Source organism: Fusarium musae, chromosome 3 (genome assembly GCF_019915245.1).
Source record: "Fusarium musae strain F31 chromosome 3, whole genome shotgun sequence".
In the NCBI taxonomy this organism is placed as follows: Eukaryota; Fungi; Ascomycota; class Sordariomycetes; order Hypocreales; family Nectriaceae; genus Fusarium; species Fusarium musae.
Genome location: NC_058389.1, coordinates 378,032 through 393,702, shown reverse-complemented (window position 1 = coordinate 393,702; position 15,671 = coordinate 378,032). Strand labels below are relative to the sequence as shown.

General features: G+C 49.7%; 6 protein-coding genes across 6 annotated transcripts; 4 read left to right on the top strand and 2 right to left on the bottom strand.

The window, feature by feature from the left end:
- Nucleotides 1–377: 377 nt before the first annotated feature.
- On the top strand, nucleotides 378–2,162 carry J7337_003578 (uncharacterized protein; the record flags this gene model as incomplete). The annotated part of the gene is made up of 1 exon (XM_044821294.1): nucleotides 378–2,162. One exon carries the CDS (start codon nucleotides 378–380, stop codon nucleotides 2,160–2,162), a length of 1,785 nt encoding a protein of 594 aa, XP_044682627.1.
- Nucleotides 2,163–2,340: 178 nt separating this feature from the next.
- On the bottom strand, nucleotides 2,341–3,188 carry J7337_003577 (uncharacterized protein; the record flags this gene model as incomplete). Its single annotated transcript, XM_044821293.1, has 2 exons — nucleotides 2,341–3,039; nucleotides 3,093–3,188. The coding sequence occupies 2 exons, from the start codon at nucleotides 3,186–3,188 to the stop codon at nucleotides 2,341–2,343; spliced, it is 795 nt and encodes a 264-aa protein (XP_044682626.1).
- A 942-nt stretch (nucleotides 3,189–4,130) lies between these two features.
- J7337_003576 (uncharacterized protein) lies at nucleotides 4,131–5,642 on the top strand (the record flags this gene model as incomplete). The annotated part of the gene is made up of 1 exon (XM_044821292.1): nucleotides 4,131–5,642. The coding sequence occupies one exon, from the start codon at nucleotides 4,131–4,133 to the stop codon at nucleotides 5,640–5,642; it is 1,512 nt and encodes a 503-aa protein (XP_044682625.1).
- A 161-nt stretch (nucleotides 5,643–5,803) lies between these two features.
- On the bottom strand, nucleotides 5,804–6,163 carry J7337_003575 (uncharacterized protein; the record flags this gene model as incomplete). The annotated part of the gene is made up of 2 exons (XM_044821291.1): nucleotides 5,804–6,048; nucleotides 6,100–6,163. 2 exons carry the CDS (start codon nucleotides 6,161–6,163, stop codon nucleotides 5,804–5,806), a joined length of 309 nt encoding a protein of 102 aa, XP_044682624.1.
- A 632-nt stretch (nucleotides 6,164–6,795) lies between these two features.
- J7337_003574 (uncharacterized protein) lies at nucleotides 6,796–8,493 on the top strand (the record flags this gene model as incomplete). The annotated part of the gene is made up of 2 exons (XM_044821290.1): nucleotides 6,796–8,251; nucleotides 8,459–8,493. The coding sequence occupies 2 exons, from the start codon at nucleotides 6,796–6,798 to the stop codon at nucleotides 8,491–8,493; spliced, it is 1,491 nt and encodes a 496-aa protein (XP_044682623.1).
- Nucleotides 8,494–10,874: 2,381 nt separating this feature from the next.
- On the top strand, nucleotides 10,875–12,718 carry J7337_003573 (uncharacterized protein; the record flags this gene model as incomplete). Its single annotated transcript, XM_044821289.1, has 3 exons — nucleotides 10,875–12,413; nucleotides 12,474–12,580; nucleotides 12,694–12,718. 3 exons carry the CDS (start codon nucleotides 10,875–10,877, stop codon nucleotides 12,716–12,718), a joined length of 1,671 nt encoding a protein of 556 aa, XP_044682622.1.
- Between the last annotated feature and the right edge of the window lie 2,953 nt (nucleotides 12,719–15,671).

Sequence of the window (15,671 nt, the reverse complement as noted above, 5' to 3'; positions counted from 1 at the left end):
AAATCTTTTCGTGCCGACCAATGGCGCTGCAGTTTCCCCTCTCGAGAGTCGCGCCTCCAGGGCGCTTAGGTCCCTGCTGCAGTGTGACATCCCCGCCAATTGGTCCATCTGCACGATGCTATTTTTAACCGTGTTAGTCCCAAGATGCGAGCGCTTAAAAGTGCGATAGATGGGAGAATATAATATCAACCAACACTGCTTTCCATTCTGGGGAATCCCCATGCTTCCAACTGTTTATGTTGTTTGACAATTTGTTTTGATCATGAAGCGATAGCAGCATAATCGGCATTCTCATCGTCTTGCTAGCCTAGACACTCTCTATTGATAGATACCCCTGCTCTTCTGGGAAGAAAGTATATACTGTTTGATACAGAAGAATGTCGACTCCAACCCCAGGCGGGTTCTCTCTATTCCCGAGTCCCAACTCATCGAAACCACCGCCTGTATCACGGAACCAGACGCCAAAACCTCGCCGTTCTGAATCTCGTGAGAGGAGAGCTCCGACGCCCAGTGACAGACGAGCACCTACACCCAGTGATCGACGGGCCGCAACACCACAGGCTATGTCTCCAGAACCAAGACCGGCATCGCCGAGACAGACTCCCCAGAACAGAGCCCACACACCCATTGAGTTCGAGCCTGTACAGAGTGAACCGCCCAAGCCTGTAAAGGTTCAGCGACCTAGACCGACGGTTCAAATCCCTGGACGGTCTGATACTGGCTTTGCGCAGGGGAACACCCTTGTTAGAAGTAGCAGTGATCGATCACGAAGTTCAATCGCAAAACCACCTTTGGGGGGCGAAGCTCCTGCGCAGCCTTTACGATCTATCTTCCCGGCTTATAACCCAGAAGTACCACTCGGTCAACAGAACTATGTCCCCACAGAGATCCAACCAACTCAGATGCCACGAGCTGTCATAAGCCGTCAGACATACCACGAAACACCTGCCGGATCAGCCCCTCGAAATCCCGTCCGGAGTCCAGTCATAAGTCCCATGAGCGTTCAATCAGCACAATCATCATGGCCGCATCGCAATGCCCAACAACAAGAACCGCCGCTGATTCCAACGGTTAGTTCGAATGAACAGCTCAAGAACTATTGGAAAGTCGCAAACGGATGGCAAGCTTCACCGTCAGAGGGAAGAGTGTACTGCATGAAACTAGCTCAAGAGAAAGACGCACCAGTGTATAGTCTCTCATCAGCATCACAGCCCTTCTACAACCTCCGTATAGATCCAACGTCTGCTTCGGCATATGTCACTCTCACACGACATGATCCCAACAAACCGTACAAAGCGCCTAAGCCTGAAGCTAGTTCTTCAGCGAGCAGCATCATCAGCGGTGTTGTCGGGCACAACAGTAATTCGTCTGGTACTAAGGTCACCGATACAAAACACTGGCAAGAAGCGCTCACCACGACCCTCGAAGAAGAATCCCGTCGTCATCCTCCAAACGATGGTCTCGTCGCTCTTCTCATGCCAACGCCCGCTACAAAAATGGCCATCGAGCGCGCTCAAGATCCTCAATCCGTCATGCTAGCAGAGCGCGAATGCGCCCGTCTCGTCTGGGACGAAGACAGTTCGCACCATTTCCTCGTACACCCATCCCTCGCAACACCATTCTGCGTAACTATCGAGCGCTCGCCGTCTTGGTCACGCGTAGAATATACCCTCGAGCATAATGAATCACCACAACATCTCGCCAAACTCACGCGCGATGGCACAGGCGGTGGGTGGCTCGAGATCGACACTGGCATCGCCGCAAAGATAGAGTCTTACTTCATAGTCGACGTTGCAGTCACAGCGCTTATGCTCGTCGCATCAGCGGATGAGAAGAACACTCCCGCAATGGAAGTCTTTGAACCACCGCCTCCCTTCATCCTCACAGCCAAGCAGGAAAAGCGCCTGAGTAAAATCGGCAAACGGGATGAGCGAAAGAAGCGCCACATGGAGTCGTTCGAGATTGACGTTGAAAGCCAAGACGAGAGTTTAGGCAAAAGCAAACCGCGCGAAAAGGAGGATAAACTACCCTTCCTTATCCGTGTCATCGTCAAGATCGTAAAGGGCCTGTTTGCGTGCTTCATCTGGATATTGACGATTAGCTTCAAATGCGTCGGTTTCGCGTTCAAGGGCTGTTACAAATGTGTAGGATCAAAGTATTAATGAGGACACGGAACATTTAGTTTTAATTGGATCGAGCGCGGCCAGTTCATATTTTTTTCTGTATCATAAACCCATGGTGTTTTGAAGGGTATCTATTAGCTAGCGAGCCGTAACGAACTGAACACGAAATGACGAGAAAAAAGCCCCATGATTCAAATTAATTCTTGGTGATGATATTTTATCGCTTCCGTGTCCGCACCATGATCTTCTTTCCCTTGCGTGTCGTTCCTCCCGATGTCGCTGTCTTTGCCATCTTTGCCCGTTGGATCTCTAGTTCGCCCTCTGCGTCTGTCAAGGCCTTGAGCTTCTTTCGTGCATTCTCCAATTGGCGACGGAGGCGGCGGAGGGCCTTTGCGCGCTCGAAATCTTCCTCCTTCTTCTTTTCATCGTCGGTCTTCTCGGCGTCATCTTCGTCCTCGAGATCCAGTATTGTTTCCTCACGCTGCTCTTCGTCGTCCATGAATACAATCTTTCGGGGCTCTTTGGGTCTTGACGGGGCGGTCGCAAAGTCGAATTCCGAGTCGCTGCCCTCGTCCTCATCGTCCTCATCCTCGTCAAGCTTGTCGAAACCTCGTGTCAGAACAACCTGCTCTTCCAGTCTCGCGACCTCCTTCGCAACAACCTGTCGCATCGTCCGAATGTATCCGATATCCTGCGTCTTCAAAAGCCGCACGGTCTCAACATCCATCGCCTTGTTTCCTCGATCGCCCTCAACCGTTCCGCTCCATCGCTTGCCATCTTGAATCCTGGAGCCCGGTCCCTTTCGGGACATCATACCAAAGTAGAATTCATCCTCGTTTCGCTCGGCCGCTTTTTCTTTGAGATTCTTGAGCTGCGCCTTCTTCTTGTTGAAGTCCTTGGCTCGAAGCGAGTAATCCTGCTATCGTCAAAAGCTGCTCCGGTTGGGGGGGTATTGGGAGGTCGACAAACCTTGTGCTTCTCGAGAAGACCGAGTCTTCGACGTTCCAAGGGCTGCGCACGCTCTCTGTGAGGGCGTCGCGCCACGGCATTTCGCATAGACGACATTTTGGCTGGTTGTGTTGTGTGTACGACGAGACGCAAAAGAATTGATCGTCGGCGCTTGTCAGACCTTGAAAAGCGGCAGAATTTGAATTTTTGGCGGTGAGGCAAAGTTAGCAAATGTGGCTGGACAGCAGTACCAGCACCGCCACAAATGATGTTCAGTTAACCTTAACATCGTCGGAAGCTAGATTCACATTCGGTAAAAGCACCAACCTCAAAAACGTTTGGTCCCTTCTTGGCGATGCAATACCAAGCTTTATCTCATCTAAATTGTCCGTGGCATCATGAAATCTCCCTTGGCTGGAAGCTAATCAGGGGGTTTCAGCCCGTCAGCAGCTTTGACTTTTAGCTTTTAGCTTCCAGGGCATGCACCCCTGAAAACCGCCCTTTTTCTCAGTGAGTGATACGAGGAACAGGCCGTGCATATCCCTTCCTCCACCTGATATGTCATACTTGGACACTAAAGACGGTAAAAGTGACTGCGCATCTCGCGTCTGCAGATTATGCTTTATTCTTAGAAGCTGAAGCTTGCGTGTCAGCATGTGGGGGGGAACTTGTCTCGAATCCTTGTTCCCGATCCCTTTACTCCGTAGTTGGTATAAGATCGTAGCTGACCCCAACTATTCTTACCTGTTCATCTTTCTCACGGTCGGCATTGAGTTCAGGTAGTATTCTCACGCCCTCTGTTTTTCCAATGGTGACTTGAACTGACACCGCATCATTCCTTATTTTTTTCCTTATTCTTTATTTTTTGAGTGCTGTACTTCATCAAAAATGGGCGTAGGTCTGCCATTCACCCCGTCCAGGGCATTATTATCGCTCTTCATCGCATTACTCGTATTCTACTGCCTTTTCAGCGAAATATCAGGCCCCAGCATTCAATTCATCCCCAGCAGCTATGACTGGAGCAAACACACCCTCCGGTATCCGTTGACCATCAGCAGCATGGCCAAACCGCCACGAGGATCACCAGTCAATTTACCACGTATCCAGCACGACTTTTCCAACCCCGAATTGAGGAAACGTGAGCTGGAGACCGCGGATCAGAGGCGAAAAGACATCAAGCAAGCATTTAAAAAGACTTGGAGGTCTTATGAGAAATATGCTTGGGGAAGCGATGAATTGAAGCCTTTGAGCTTGGAGGGTCGTGATACCTTTGGTGGGTGGGCTGCGACCATCTGCGACAATCTCGACACGTTGTGGATCATGGGTATGAAGCGGGAGTTTTACAGAGCTGTTGACTTTGTGACTCGCATGGATTGGGATATTCCGACCGCTGATGGATTCAATGTTTTTGAGACTACGATTCGACACCTTGGAGGTTTACTTTCGGCTTATGAACTCAGTGGAGAGAGCGCCTTGCTGGCCAAGGCAATTGAGCTGGGGGATCTTTTATACGGCACTTTCGACAACCCGGAGCATATGCCACCGCATACGATCAGATTCAAGACCCTAAAGGAAGGGACGGGCCATCCAGAACCGCGACAGAGCGCTGCTAGTTTAGGCAGTATGAGCATGGAGTTCACCCGTTTGTCGCAGCAGACCGGTAACCCGAAGTATTACGATGCCATCGACTACATCACCAAGGCGTTTGAGCGAACGCAAAATGAGACCGCCATTCCAGGACTCTGGCCTCTTCAGATCAACGCTGAGGATGGATTCAAGATTACCGATGACACGTTTGGCATGGGCGCTAACGGGGACTCTTTGTACGAGTATCTCATCAAAGAGTACGTCCTCTTACAGGGCCTTGAACCGAAGTACGGAAAGATGTACCTCGCTGCTGCCGACGCTGGCATCGAGCACCTGATGTTCCGACCGATGCTGCCCGATCAAGACGACGTTCTCATGCTGGGCGAAGCATCGTTCCCTCCCCGAGTCAAGGAGTCACGATTGAGTATGGGCGTGGAGCATTTGACCTGCTTCGCTGGAGGCATGTACGCCCTCGGCGGCAGAGCTCTTGGTCGAGATGACCACGTCGTTATCGGCGAGAAGCTCGCCCGTGGCTGCGCAAAAGCTTATGCCGCATATCCATCGGGTCTCATGCCAGAAATCGTGCAAGTCGAACGCTGTCCAACCCTCGAGCCCTGCGCCTTCGAACCGAACTACAAGAAAGAGCCTCTCGGGTTCCGCGCAAGAGAAGCATCTTACCTCCTCCGACCTGAGACTATCGAGTCTATCTTTTATCTCTACCGCATCACTGGCAAAGAAGACCTTCGGGACATTGCGTGGAACATGTGGACTGCGATTCGCGCTGCTACTGAGACGGATGACGCGTTTGCGGCGGTGGAGGATGTTGGCGCGGAAGAGATCAAGCATAAAGATTACATGGAGAGCTTTTGGATGGCGGAGACGTTGAAGTATTTTTATCTGATCTTTGAGGATGAGGAGGTCATTAGTTTGGATGAGTGGGTGTTTAACACGGAGGCTCATCCATTGAGACGCATGGCGAACTAATTGTGAAGCAAGTCAGAGGTAGAAGCTAAGCAATATACACACTTGGCTGTCCAATAGAGTCTAAGTAATAGCATTTGAAACCCCAATATGGAGTACCATCTAGTCTATCTTGTCAAGTCCATCCAGCCTATCTCACCAACACCATCCCTGTTAAGGCGTAGTCACTCCTTGCTCAGTGCAAGGACCAGGAGGGCCTCAAAACAAGCATACAAAGTCCTACGCTGATTCATGTCGGACTCAACAAAAAATTCACGCTCGACCAACAGAGAAAGGAGGTGGGTATCATAATTTCGGGGTCGAGTTCGCGTTCCTGGCGCGCTTCCGATTGGGTTGAAGTTTGCACGCTCTGATGACCAGACCTCGACGTGTCTTGGCTCCATCAACCAGGTGTACAGCATTGGTGATGCTGCGCCAGGTTGTCAGCACAGTTACCGGGACTACTGACGGGTCGGCTCACCTTGTTTTGAGGACTTCTCGTGCCCCGAATCCTGGTTCTCAGACTGGGTGATCTGCGATGGCATTTTTATGGGAGACAATGCGTATTGAACAGGGAAATACAATTGAGCAATGCCCTGGAATCTTACGTACGGATCTCGAGTAAAGACACTTATGGCTTGGAGAGACTCTAAATACTTTTGCTGTTCTATAGAACCATTGATGTCGATCAATCGCAGTGTAATCACTGATTGATCATTGATCCATCAGTGATGAATTTTTGATACGCCCAAGATGCACTAAATTTGAATTGACCGAAAAACGGGTGAGTTTTGCTTTTTATTTTGCTTTCAACGTTCATGCAAACTACGAATGAGTCGACGGGTTCGGGGGCCGTCCTGTCATCCGAAAAATTCGAATCCAACGACCAACGGGATCTTCTGCCATTCCCCATTAAGCATGGTCAAGTACCGGGGAACCATGACAGATCTTCCTTTTCGTCACTCCGCTACATGGGTTAACCCAGATTCTTTCTGGGGTAGACGTTGTTCTGGATGGGACTCCGTGATAAGCCCAGTGGGTGAATCAGTGGATGCAACAAGAAAGGACCAAGTAGATAAAGTAAGGCATCTGGCGAACCATTGTGTTGTCCTGGCACCTCCTTTCCTCTCTTCTTTTTGACAACACAAGCCCTTTGTCCTTGGAACCCACTAGGATGATGAACGACGCTCTTGTGGAAGTTGACGGACTGTTTGCTGGTCTCATATATCTCGATGCGACCGATCCCCCACTCCCCGAGAGAACTTCAAAGAACTGGCTTCAAAATAGCCTTGCTGCTAAGTTGAACCTTATCTGCCACGCGAGCGAAACGCGCCCGGAGACCGACACGTCGGACGCACCATCTTCCACCATCGATGAGGGCGTCCTAGCCCAAGACGCCGCATGGTCCTCTATTCGGGCAATCCGAGACGGAATGCAGATTCTCTGGGATCATTTTGTCGATGCCTCTCGGGTTCTGAGTACACCGACAATTGTTAGCCTACGCAAGAGATACCATGACGCTCAAGGCCTTTGCTGTGCAGGAGTGTTTGCTCTCCGCCATACCGTCATTGACCAAAAGCCCGACGATTTGGTCAGGGTATTTGCCTTCTGTAGCTTATCCTATGTGGTCACCCATCTTTTCTGTGCTCAAAAAAGGGCCAAAAAGACCGATCTCCCAGCCGGTATTCGTTCGTGGCGTGATGCACTCAAGGAAGAAGACGAGCGACAAGCCTTTGATGCTCTGACAATCCAGATGTGGCCAGAAGCACAAGATCATGTCCATTTTCAGGAACTTGGCCCAAGGCAACCATTGACACGTTCTACGAGTACTCACGGCCACAGCGGGAGCGCATCTCCTGTGTCTGCTACCCACTACAAATGCTCCATACAACCATTTCCTATTGACTTGAGCAGCACGCAACCATTTGGCAGCGACCAGCTGGGTCAAGGACTCTCCAGTATCATGGGGGGAAGCCTCGTCACGCTTCAGGATAGATGGCTAGATAACGAGCAAGTCAATAATGGCACGACAAACACCTCCACAGCCTTTGGCCAGAACCCACAAAGCTTCACAGATCCAACAAATAATACTCTTTACTACACTGTAACAAATGCAGAACCGCCTGTATTCAATAACGAGCCTTCCACAGACTCCTTTGCCTGGTCAGACTCGGGCTCCATGCTCGACATGATGGAACCACTGGACTGGACAGAATTTGGGGACCTGACAAGTCAATCAGCCAGCTACACTGAGCTCGTCACCAATTACACCCAAGGACTGAGTGATACAGCCCTACCGGAAACAACAACTTGCGATAGCGCTCTACAAAAGACATCCACATTCATGGTTGTCAGAGAGTATATCCACGACAACTGCAACTTTTGGCGTCGACTCGCCGGGTCAGGTTTAGTGTCAAAAGATCACAAATCGCGTTCCTCATGGTGGGAAACACCACCATCCCGCAAGGAGTGCAGGCAGACATCATCATACATCCAACAACTGCGAGCTGTGGAACACACTCGCAAAGCAGAATCACGTGGTATCGTCGCTGTTGCTGAAGCTTACATCAGATGGGGGTTTCTTCAAAGTGTCGAAGATACAAAGCTCTATATGGCAGAACTGGGAGACGTAGGTGAGACTCATACAGAAAACAAGACAGCGAAACTGATTTGAACGGTCATAGTTGCTATTCGACACCGAAACAGACCGTCAAGACTTCTGCAGATGGATTAGGGGTTTTTCGGGTGACAACGAGTACGTCGACATACTGGCCTAGCTAATGGGTGACTGACTGACAGTTCTCTAGGAAACCATTGGCATGCCCATACTGCTCTCATAGGGACAAGTATGAGGGCAACCTGCGAAGACACATAAAGAACAAACATGGGGTTGAGTACGAAAGATCGAAGCAGAAGATAGAGGCTCCAGGACCATGAAAGTTTCGGGATAGCTTCATGAAGCCAACAGCAGTGATAAACTCGGGTAAGACTCTGAGGACAAAACTATAAACGACTACAGTGACGGGCAAACAGTGGCCCAAGAACTCAATAGAATGAGTTTAGATGTGTATATTGATGGTTTAATGGGTTAAAAACGGAGGATACTTGTTTGGAATGGTAGGAAAACCTGGCATATAGACGATTGGGATTTAATTAAATACATTTATCATATATCTGCATTGAAGTATGACCCTGCCGAGTAAACATCGCCGTGCAACTTCCATCAACACAGGCCTACCAAGATCTACTAGTCTGCGCCTCTGCCGGCTGATCCAACTGACATCTCCGGCGAAAGTTTCGCCCATGAACAAGGCTGACATCGGACCCTGGTTTTCCGCCCCCAGATAATCGCGTCGTGATCCTTGCAATGGTTCGTCTTGGTCATATTTTGGGCGGTTCGGCCGCTCGAGTCCTTGTAAGTTGCATCTGCACATGCACAGGCGGCCAAGCCAAGGCTCTACTTGTTTTAACTGTCTACAATCATCGGCAGTTTCCAAGAATGTCAATCAGCGCTGTGGTCTACCAATACAACGTGGGACTTCCAGCAGTATACAAAAGCCAGTTGCCCACAAGAGCAGAGTACGCACTGATACGGCCAGTGAAACACCTCATGGTATGGGCACCTCAGCCTCTAGGGGTTTTGTTGGTTGTGTCTGCACATGCATAGGTGACTAGGGCCCTGCCCGTTTTGGCTGGCCCAATCATTTCTGAATGGCCAGCGGAATCCCTTGACAGACAGGAAACAAACCAAGTCTGATTTGCTGGACAGCAGTGACTTAGCGTTGTGGTGGTATCTGGGCGGGTTTCCCCAGCTTTCAGATGCCGTATAAACAGCCAGCAATGACATTTAATTAAAAGCCAAGTGCTGGCAATTCTATCGATATCCCGGATGAACAGCTTCTAAACAATATCTTCCTACAATTGGCATTTCATGTAGCCATCTTCGATCAACCTCTGCATCACACCTAACGACGGTTCGGATCCCTTCTTTCTCAAGCTCAATGCGACAACACAATTGTGTTGTAGTGCTGAAGTTGGCCATTGGCCGTCACAACTTGGGGTTTTCAGGTGAGTGGCTCGGCCGAGTCCCCGTTTGTTGGTTGGTCGCATGCACAGATGACCAAGGCCCAGTCTCTCTCGACTCGGCCACCCAGGTTTGAAGCATTACTGGCGTAGTCCCTTCCGATAATGTAAGCGAACCTTCTCATGGGCACTCGATTGACTGTGTTTACTTACCGTTGTGGTGAGTTTGAGGCTGAGAATCGGTTTCTTGAGGCATTGTTGAAGATACGTGGAGATTGTTTCTGAGTGACAATGTATTGTTTGATGAGCTTGTTGGACAACAATAGTGCCCTCTGCCGTTTACAATATATTTATCTCATGTTCAAGAAGCTCAATTTACTCATAGACCAACTGTAAGTTACTCAATCGCTCAAGACCCTCGTCGTCCCCAACACTCATGAGCAACTCACGAGCGGTGCCTGTGCAATCCATGAAAGATTCCCTGCTCAATTGTAAATTGAGCTCACAAAAGCCTGCCATTCCCATTACCACCAATTGTGCCCGGGAGCTGCTCGTTTTGCCCCGGTTGGTCCACCAGCTGCTCACAAACAAACAAAGATCAAAATCGGTAAACCCATGAGCTGCTCTCCCTGCTCATATGCCTTTTTCTTTTGCGCTATGCGACTCTCATGCATGGTGGTATGTCATCACGCTCGCGAGCCGCTCGTTTCGCTGCTCTAATTTCACCGGCTGCTCACATACCAACAACGAGCAAATTCGGCAAACCCATGAGCAAACCCTCCTGCTCATATATCTTATTGCGCAGCCGAGCATCATCCATGCGTGGTGACATCACATAATGCTCATGAGTTGCTCGTTCTGCTCACGAGTGATTGATGAGCTGAACGAGCAACTCATGAGCAACCTACGTGGCTCATAATTGCTTTTTCGCATGCAATGAGCAAGCCATCCTTGCCCATTATGGTTAAAATCAACGTCTGCCAAGGCGTTCCAGCCCGCCGATCTTCCATCTTGAGCGTAGAAAGTCCTCCGGGCCGTGCTCCCGTTCAAGAGAGCCGCATTATTCCAGCAGAAGGGGACGAGAGTGCCGGGCCTCACATAAATCCAGGGCTTCGGGCGAACCATTTTCACCTTTCTTCTTTTCAAGTCAGTTGCCTCTCGCACCTTGCACCTTGCACTTTCTCAAGCGCAGCCCCATACCTCACCAGTCCTCACCCACAAACCTTGGGAGAGATGCCTTATCTCGATCAGTACAGCCCCTTGTACTCATACGCGGGTGGCAGCACGCGCACTGGCGTCGGGGGCTTAAGAGCAGCTGAACACCTCGGAAGAGCACTCGCAGAAGTAGACGGTCTTTTCGCCGGCTTCACCCACCTGGATGAAACAGAACCTGAATCGAGAACCAGTCGCTCGAGTAGCCGTCAGGACGACCTTGCGCTTGAGTTGGACTCGTTATGCAGCACAGCTCCCAACAGTACCAGTACCCCAGACTCACAGCCTGATTCTACCGACCCCAGAAATCAGGCTCGGGAAAATGCTTGGGCGTCCATACGAACTGTTCGCGAGGGAATGCAAATTCTCTGGGAACATTTCGTCGACGTTTCTTACGATGTCAACCTCCCAACCATCAACAACATCCGCGCCAATTACTACGACTCCAAAGGACTTCGTCAAGCAGGAGTCTTTGCTTTTCGCAACACATTAACTGGGCCAGCACCAAATGATCTCATCAAGATCTTCGCCTTCTGCAGTTTATCGTACGTCGTGTCGCGTCTTCTTTACTCAAGAGGGCGGTTAGCAGAAGGCGACATCCTCGCTGGCATCCGCTTGTGGCTCAACGCTCTCGAGGATGAAGATGAGCGAAAGGCCTTCGAAATTCTCGCACAGCGGCTTTGGCCCGAAGCTCGAAACCATCTCCATTTCACTGATTTGAACATGGGAGAGCAATCGCGCAAGCTGTCGACCTCTCTGCAACGAGGTGGGACGCCAGTCTCGACACCGTCCACCCAGACATACCCAGTCTTGCCACTTGCCAGCCTTGGGCCTCAAACACAGTCGATGTATGAGCAACCAGCACCGGCGTATTCATACGAGTTGGGAAACTCCCATGACCTGGCCACTGCACCAGGTCTTGAGGCCATAGATCCTGTGTTCGCGAACATACTTGCGACAGACATTTCGCCAGCCTACGTTCAGAATCTGACCGATCGGACATACGACGAGTTCAATTTCTCGCTCACACTCCCTGGAGCAAACGCTCCAGTTCCTGAACCTGGCCCAATTCTCTGGCATGGGTTCGACCCGGGCCCAGTGCAACCCCCTCACCTCGATGCCGGCGCAATTGGAGGCACCGCGCCTTGGAGCGCGACACTGCAATCCAATGCAGGCAGTCCAGTGACTAGCCCCTTGAGCCACGACTCGCAAAGCCGATCGCTATCAAGCACGCCGATTGGCGATATCCTAGCAGTACTGCAGCAAACATCTGTGTTCAAAGCTGTCCTGGAGTACATACGAGAACACGGAGAATTCTGGTTCGAGCTTGCTGGCCGCGGACTGGTGTCAAAAGACCTCCGGTCATGTCTCGCCTGGAGTCAAGAGCGCTCAAGAAAGAGAAAACAGATAGAGGCCTGTTATATACAGCCCCTATCGTCAGAAAAGCACACTAGGGACCTACCAGCTCGTGGAATAGTCTCCGTTGTGGAAGCATTCTTCGATCAAGGCTTGTTGCAAAGCATCGAGGACATCAAAAGCTACATGGAACGTGTCGCTAGTGTAAGTTTATTCCTGCGATAAACGAGGTCTCTGAGAACTGAGTTGACATGTCTATTACAGCTAATGTTCAGCGACCGAGTCGCTTGCCAGGAGTTCCGCGACTGGGTCCACCGCGTTCAGGGAAGTCCAAAGCCTTCGACGTCGACTCCCATGCCAACTGCTAAGCTGTATGTCTCTTATTGCCATTTTCTCCTTTCAACTACAGTATGCTGACTCCTGTCTAGAAAACATTTGTCTTGCCCCAAATGCAAGTACACAAGCGATCGATCGTATAACATAGAACGGCATTACTACAACAAACATGAAAATAATGAAGAGCATGAGAAGAAGAAGAGCAGGAAATTCTGAAGATATCTGTGGTATTACTCAATGGCTGGTAATGCGAAACGAGAAAGAAGCGTTAGAACTATTGTCACTGGAAGGGGGCCGACACTGCAACGGCTGGGAGGTGTCGAAGGGCGAAAGCCTCTGGTTTCCGAACGATGAGTTCAATGAGCCTTGGAAAATACTATTTTTATAGAAAGATATTTATTGTGTTACATCAAAGAGCTTTGCTATGCTACAAGTCAATTCATTCATCCAAGTGGAGAAATTGCAGAATCGCCGTGTCTATTCGAAGCGCGTTGCCAGCTCAGCCTCTCAGTAGCTTCAGAACTTCAACTCGCAAAGCAAAGGATTGCACATCCGAGGCAACTACGGTGTCAGTTGAGTCTGTTTGCTTACTGAACCAACTAGCGATGAGTTAGCACCGCGGGTAGCATTGGAAAGACAGCCCATGCACCTAATGCGGATGTGCCAGCCTTGGATCTGAACTACGATGTCAAGTGATAATATTTCGTGTAGCCTCAGTCCGATAGGCGACAAGACTACCAACCTGGGGAAGTTCCTTTGTGTCGATCACCAGGAGTTCAGATTCTATTTTTCCTTGTAGAGCCTGGACGCCCCATCTCCACGGTTGATCTGCACCCGCAGATCGGCAGGGCAATCCTTGGACTCGGTAATCGTCTGCAGGAAGGAGTCAAGTATGGTAAAGATCTACGTTTTCATCGAGGCGTTCATGATACTAATTAGATAGAATCTACCTTGTTTTAAGCAAAAGTGTGTAAGATGTAAAGTGCAGTAAGGATCTACATCAGAGTCGGAACATTGGGACAATGTTTTTTAGCGTTAGATGCTGAGTATGGCAAAGATCTACGTGTTTTTAGCGTTCGATACGCTAAGTATAGTAAAGATCGCCGTTTCATCAATGCCACACAGGCTTACCCATGTCAGAGCGGTTTATTCTTCAGGGCTCCATACTCTGACAGGGGCTCTGACAGCCCAACCAGCGGCCTCAGACAGCCTAGCCAACAGGCCAGGAACTACATGAGCATGCAGTCTCACCGCAGGCGTGGTGGACGTGAAGAGCAATGAGACGAAGGGACAATAGAACAATATATATTCACTTACACACTGCTAATTTGTGTAGCAAAATCACATTTGTCGTTTACTGACAGTTCTCTAAAGTGCCTATTACCACTGACTATTTCCACGCATATGCAGAGCACCCATTGCATAGTACCTTGGTCATGGATCATAACTTAACAACTTTGACTGAGACGGACCTCACGTATCTCCACAATGTTGACACACGACTATGGGATTTATCGTTCCAAGCAACTACTGCTGTCCAAATGGGTCAGTCATTGATGACCAATCCTCTCTCCCACTCAAGCTCCCCATCGAAGCCTATAATTTCGCCCCAGCCATGGATCCAGCAGGCTGTTGGTATCACTGAATCGCCAAATGAACACGCCAATCTGCGTAATGATGGAATTGCCTCAGTATCAGAAAGAGAACTCTCCGTCTTTTCGCCTTCAATGTCACCAGAGCATGGTGTCTCGAAGGACCGAGACAACAACCGAAGGTTTGTCACTCAAAACTGGCTCCTTGCCGGGCTCTAATACTGGGCTGATAGAGTCTTCTTGTGCCTTAAGTGCCGTTCATATACCAGCAATCGTTCTTACAACATGAAACGACATCAGAAAGCATGCCAAAAGAATGTCAATACTGGTGTCGCGAGGGGAGAAGACCATAGCCGTTGACCTTGACATTTCGGTGAAGGACAGGTAGTGGTTGATGCTTCGAAGATTGACTCGCCAGGCAAAACAGGACTGAGAGAGAATAGGGTTAAAGCAGAGTATTGTGAAGCTATTGTTAAATGAATAAATACTTGTGACGGTTTAAATGTGATGGGAATGGAACTGGATTGGCTATGGTGAGAGAGCTGGCAATGTCAGGGTATAGCACAGATCAGATTTAGGTTCTCAAATATTCACATTATATTGGAGAATAAGTCGTAGATAGCAATGCAGCGACGCCGAAAGATTCCGTGTTGAGCCCTCAAATGCTGCTGATCCTCCATTTAGTTGTGTAAAACTGCTGCTGTCAAGCGTTTCATAGCATCTACAACTATCGGACAATTACGACGAGAGAGTCACCGGAACTTTGGAGCAAGGTTGCTACTTACCAATTGGCAGGTATTTCTTCCATACTACGTTGCCCGTTTTTAAATACTCCCTCGGCGCTGCATCTTCGTATCTGTTCGGTCGTTGAGATGTCGTGTTGTCGGATTTCCGTTTCGGTTTGGCCATGGCGCGCCAGTACGGTCGTGAATATGCCTGAAGACATGTAATCGACTTCGCTGGGCAGCTGATATTCAGCGAGAAGTGATATGTCGATGGGCTTAAAAGACGCGAGAAGTCATCCACCAGAGGCCCCAGAACTCTGCATTTAGGCCCTAACCACGAGAAACACATCTTCACAAAGCACCGCGCACTCGTCCACAAGGGGAAAGTGAAGAAGGAAGCAAAATGACTCTGTGCGGTGAAGTTATGGAGATAGCGACATGGTACGAAGGGAGTAACAGATGAGTAGCGAAGGATGGAACTAAATTGACGAGGCCAGACGTGTTTTGCAGTGGCGGGCGTACCGCGAGTAACGAGCTTAGAAGAAAGAGCATGAATGCATTCGCTGGTGTACTGAAGTTCAGAATATATGTGAAGAGCAAACGGGGCTCTGAGGGATGAACTGGGAAACACGGTCTATTTAAAGTAGAGGTCAAACAAGCCCCTCTGGGGAGCCATAATCCAAGCCCTTTCAATGCGTGCTGCTGCCGATCAATCCAAAAAGCAACTTGCCAGCTGGCAATGAGTAATCTACCCCAACCAATCTTTTTAGGGCCCGTTTCCTTTGTCATAGCTTGGGCGGTTCAGCCGC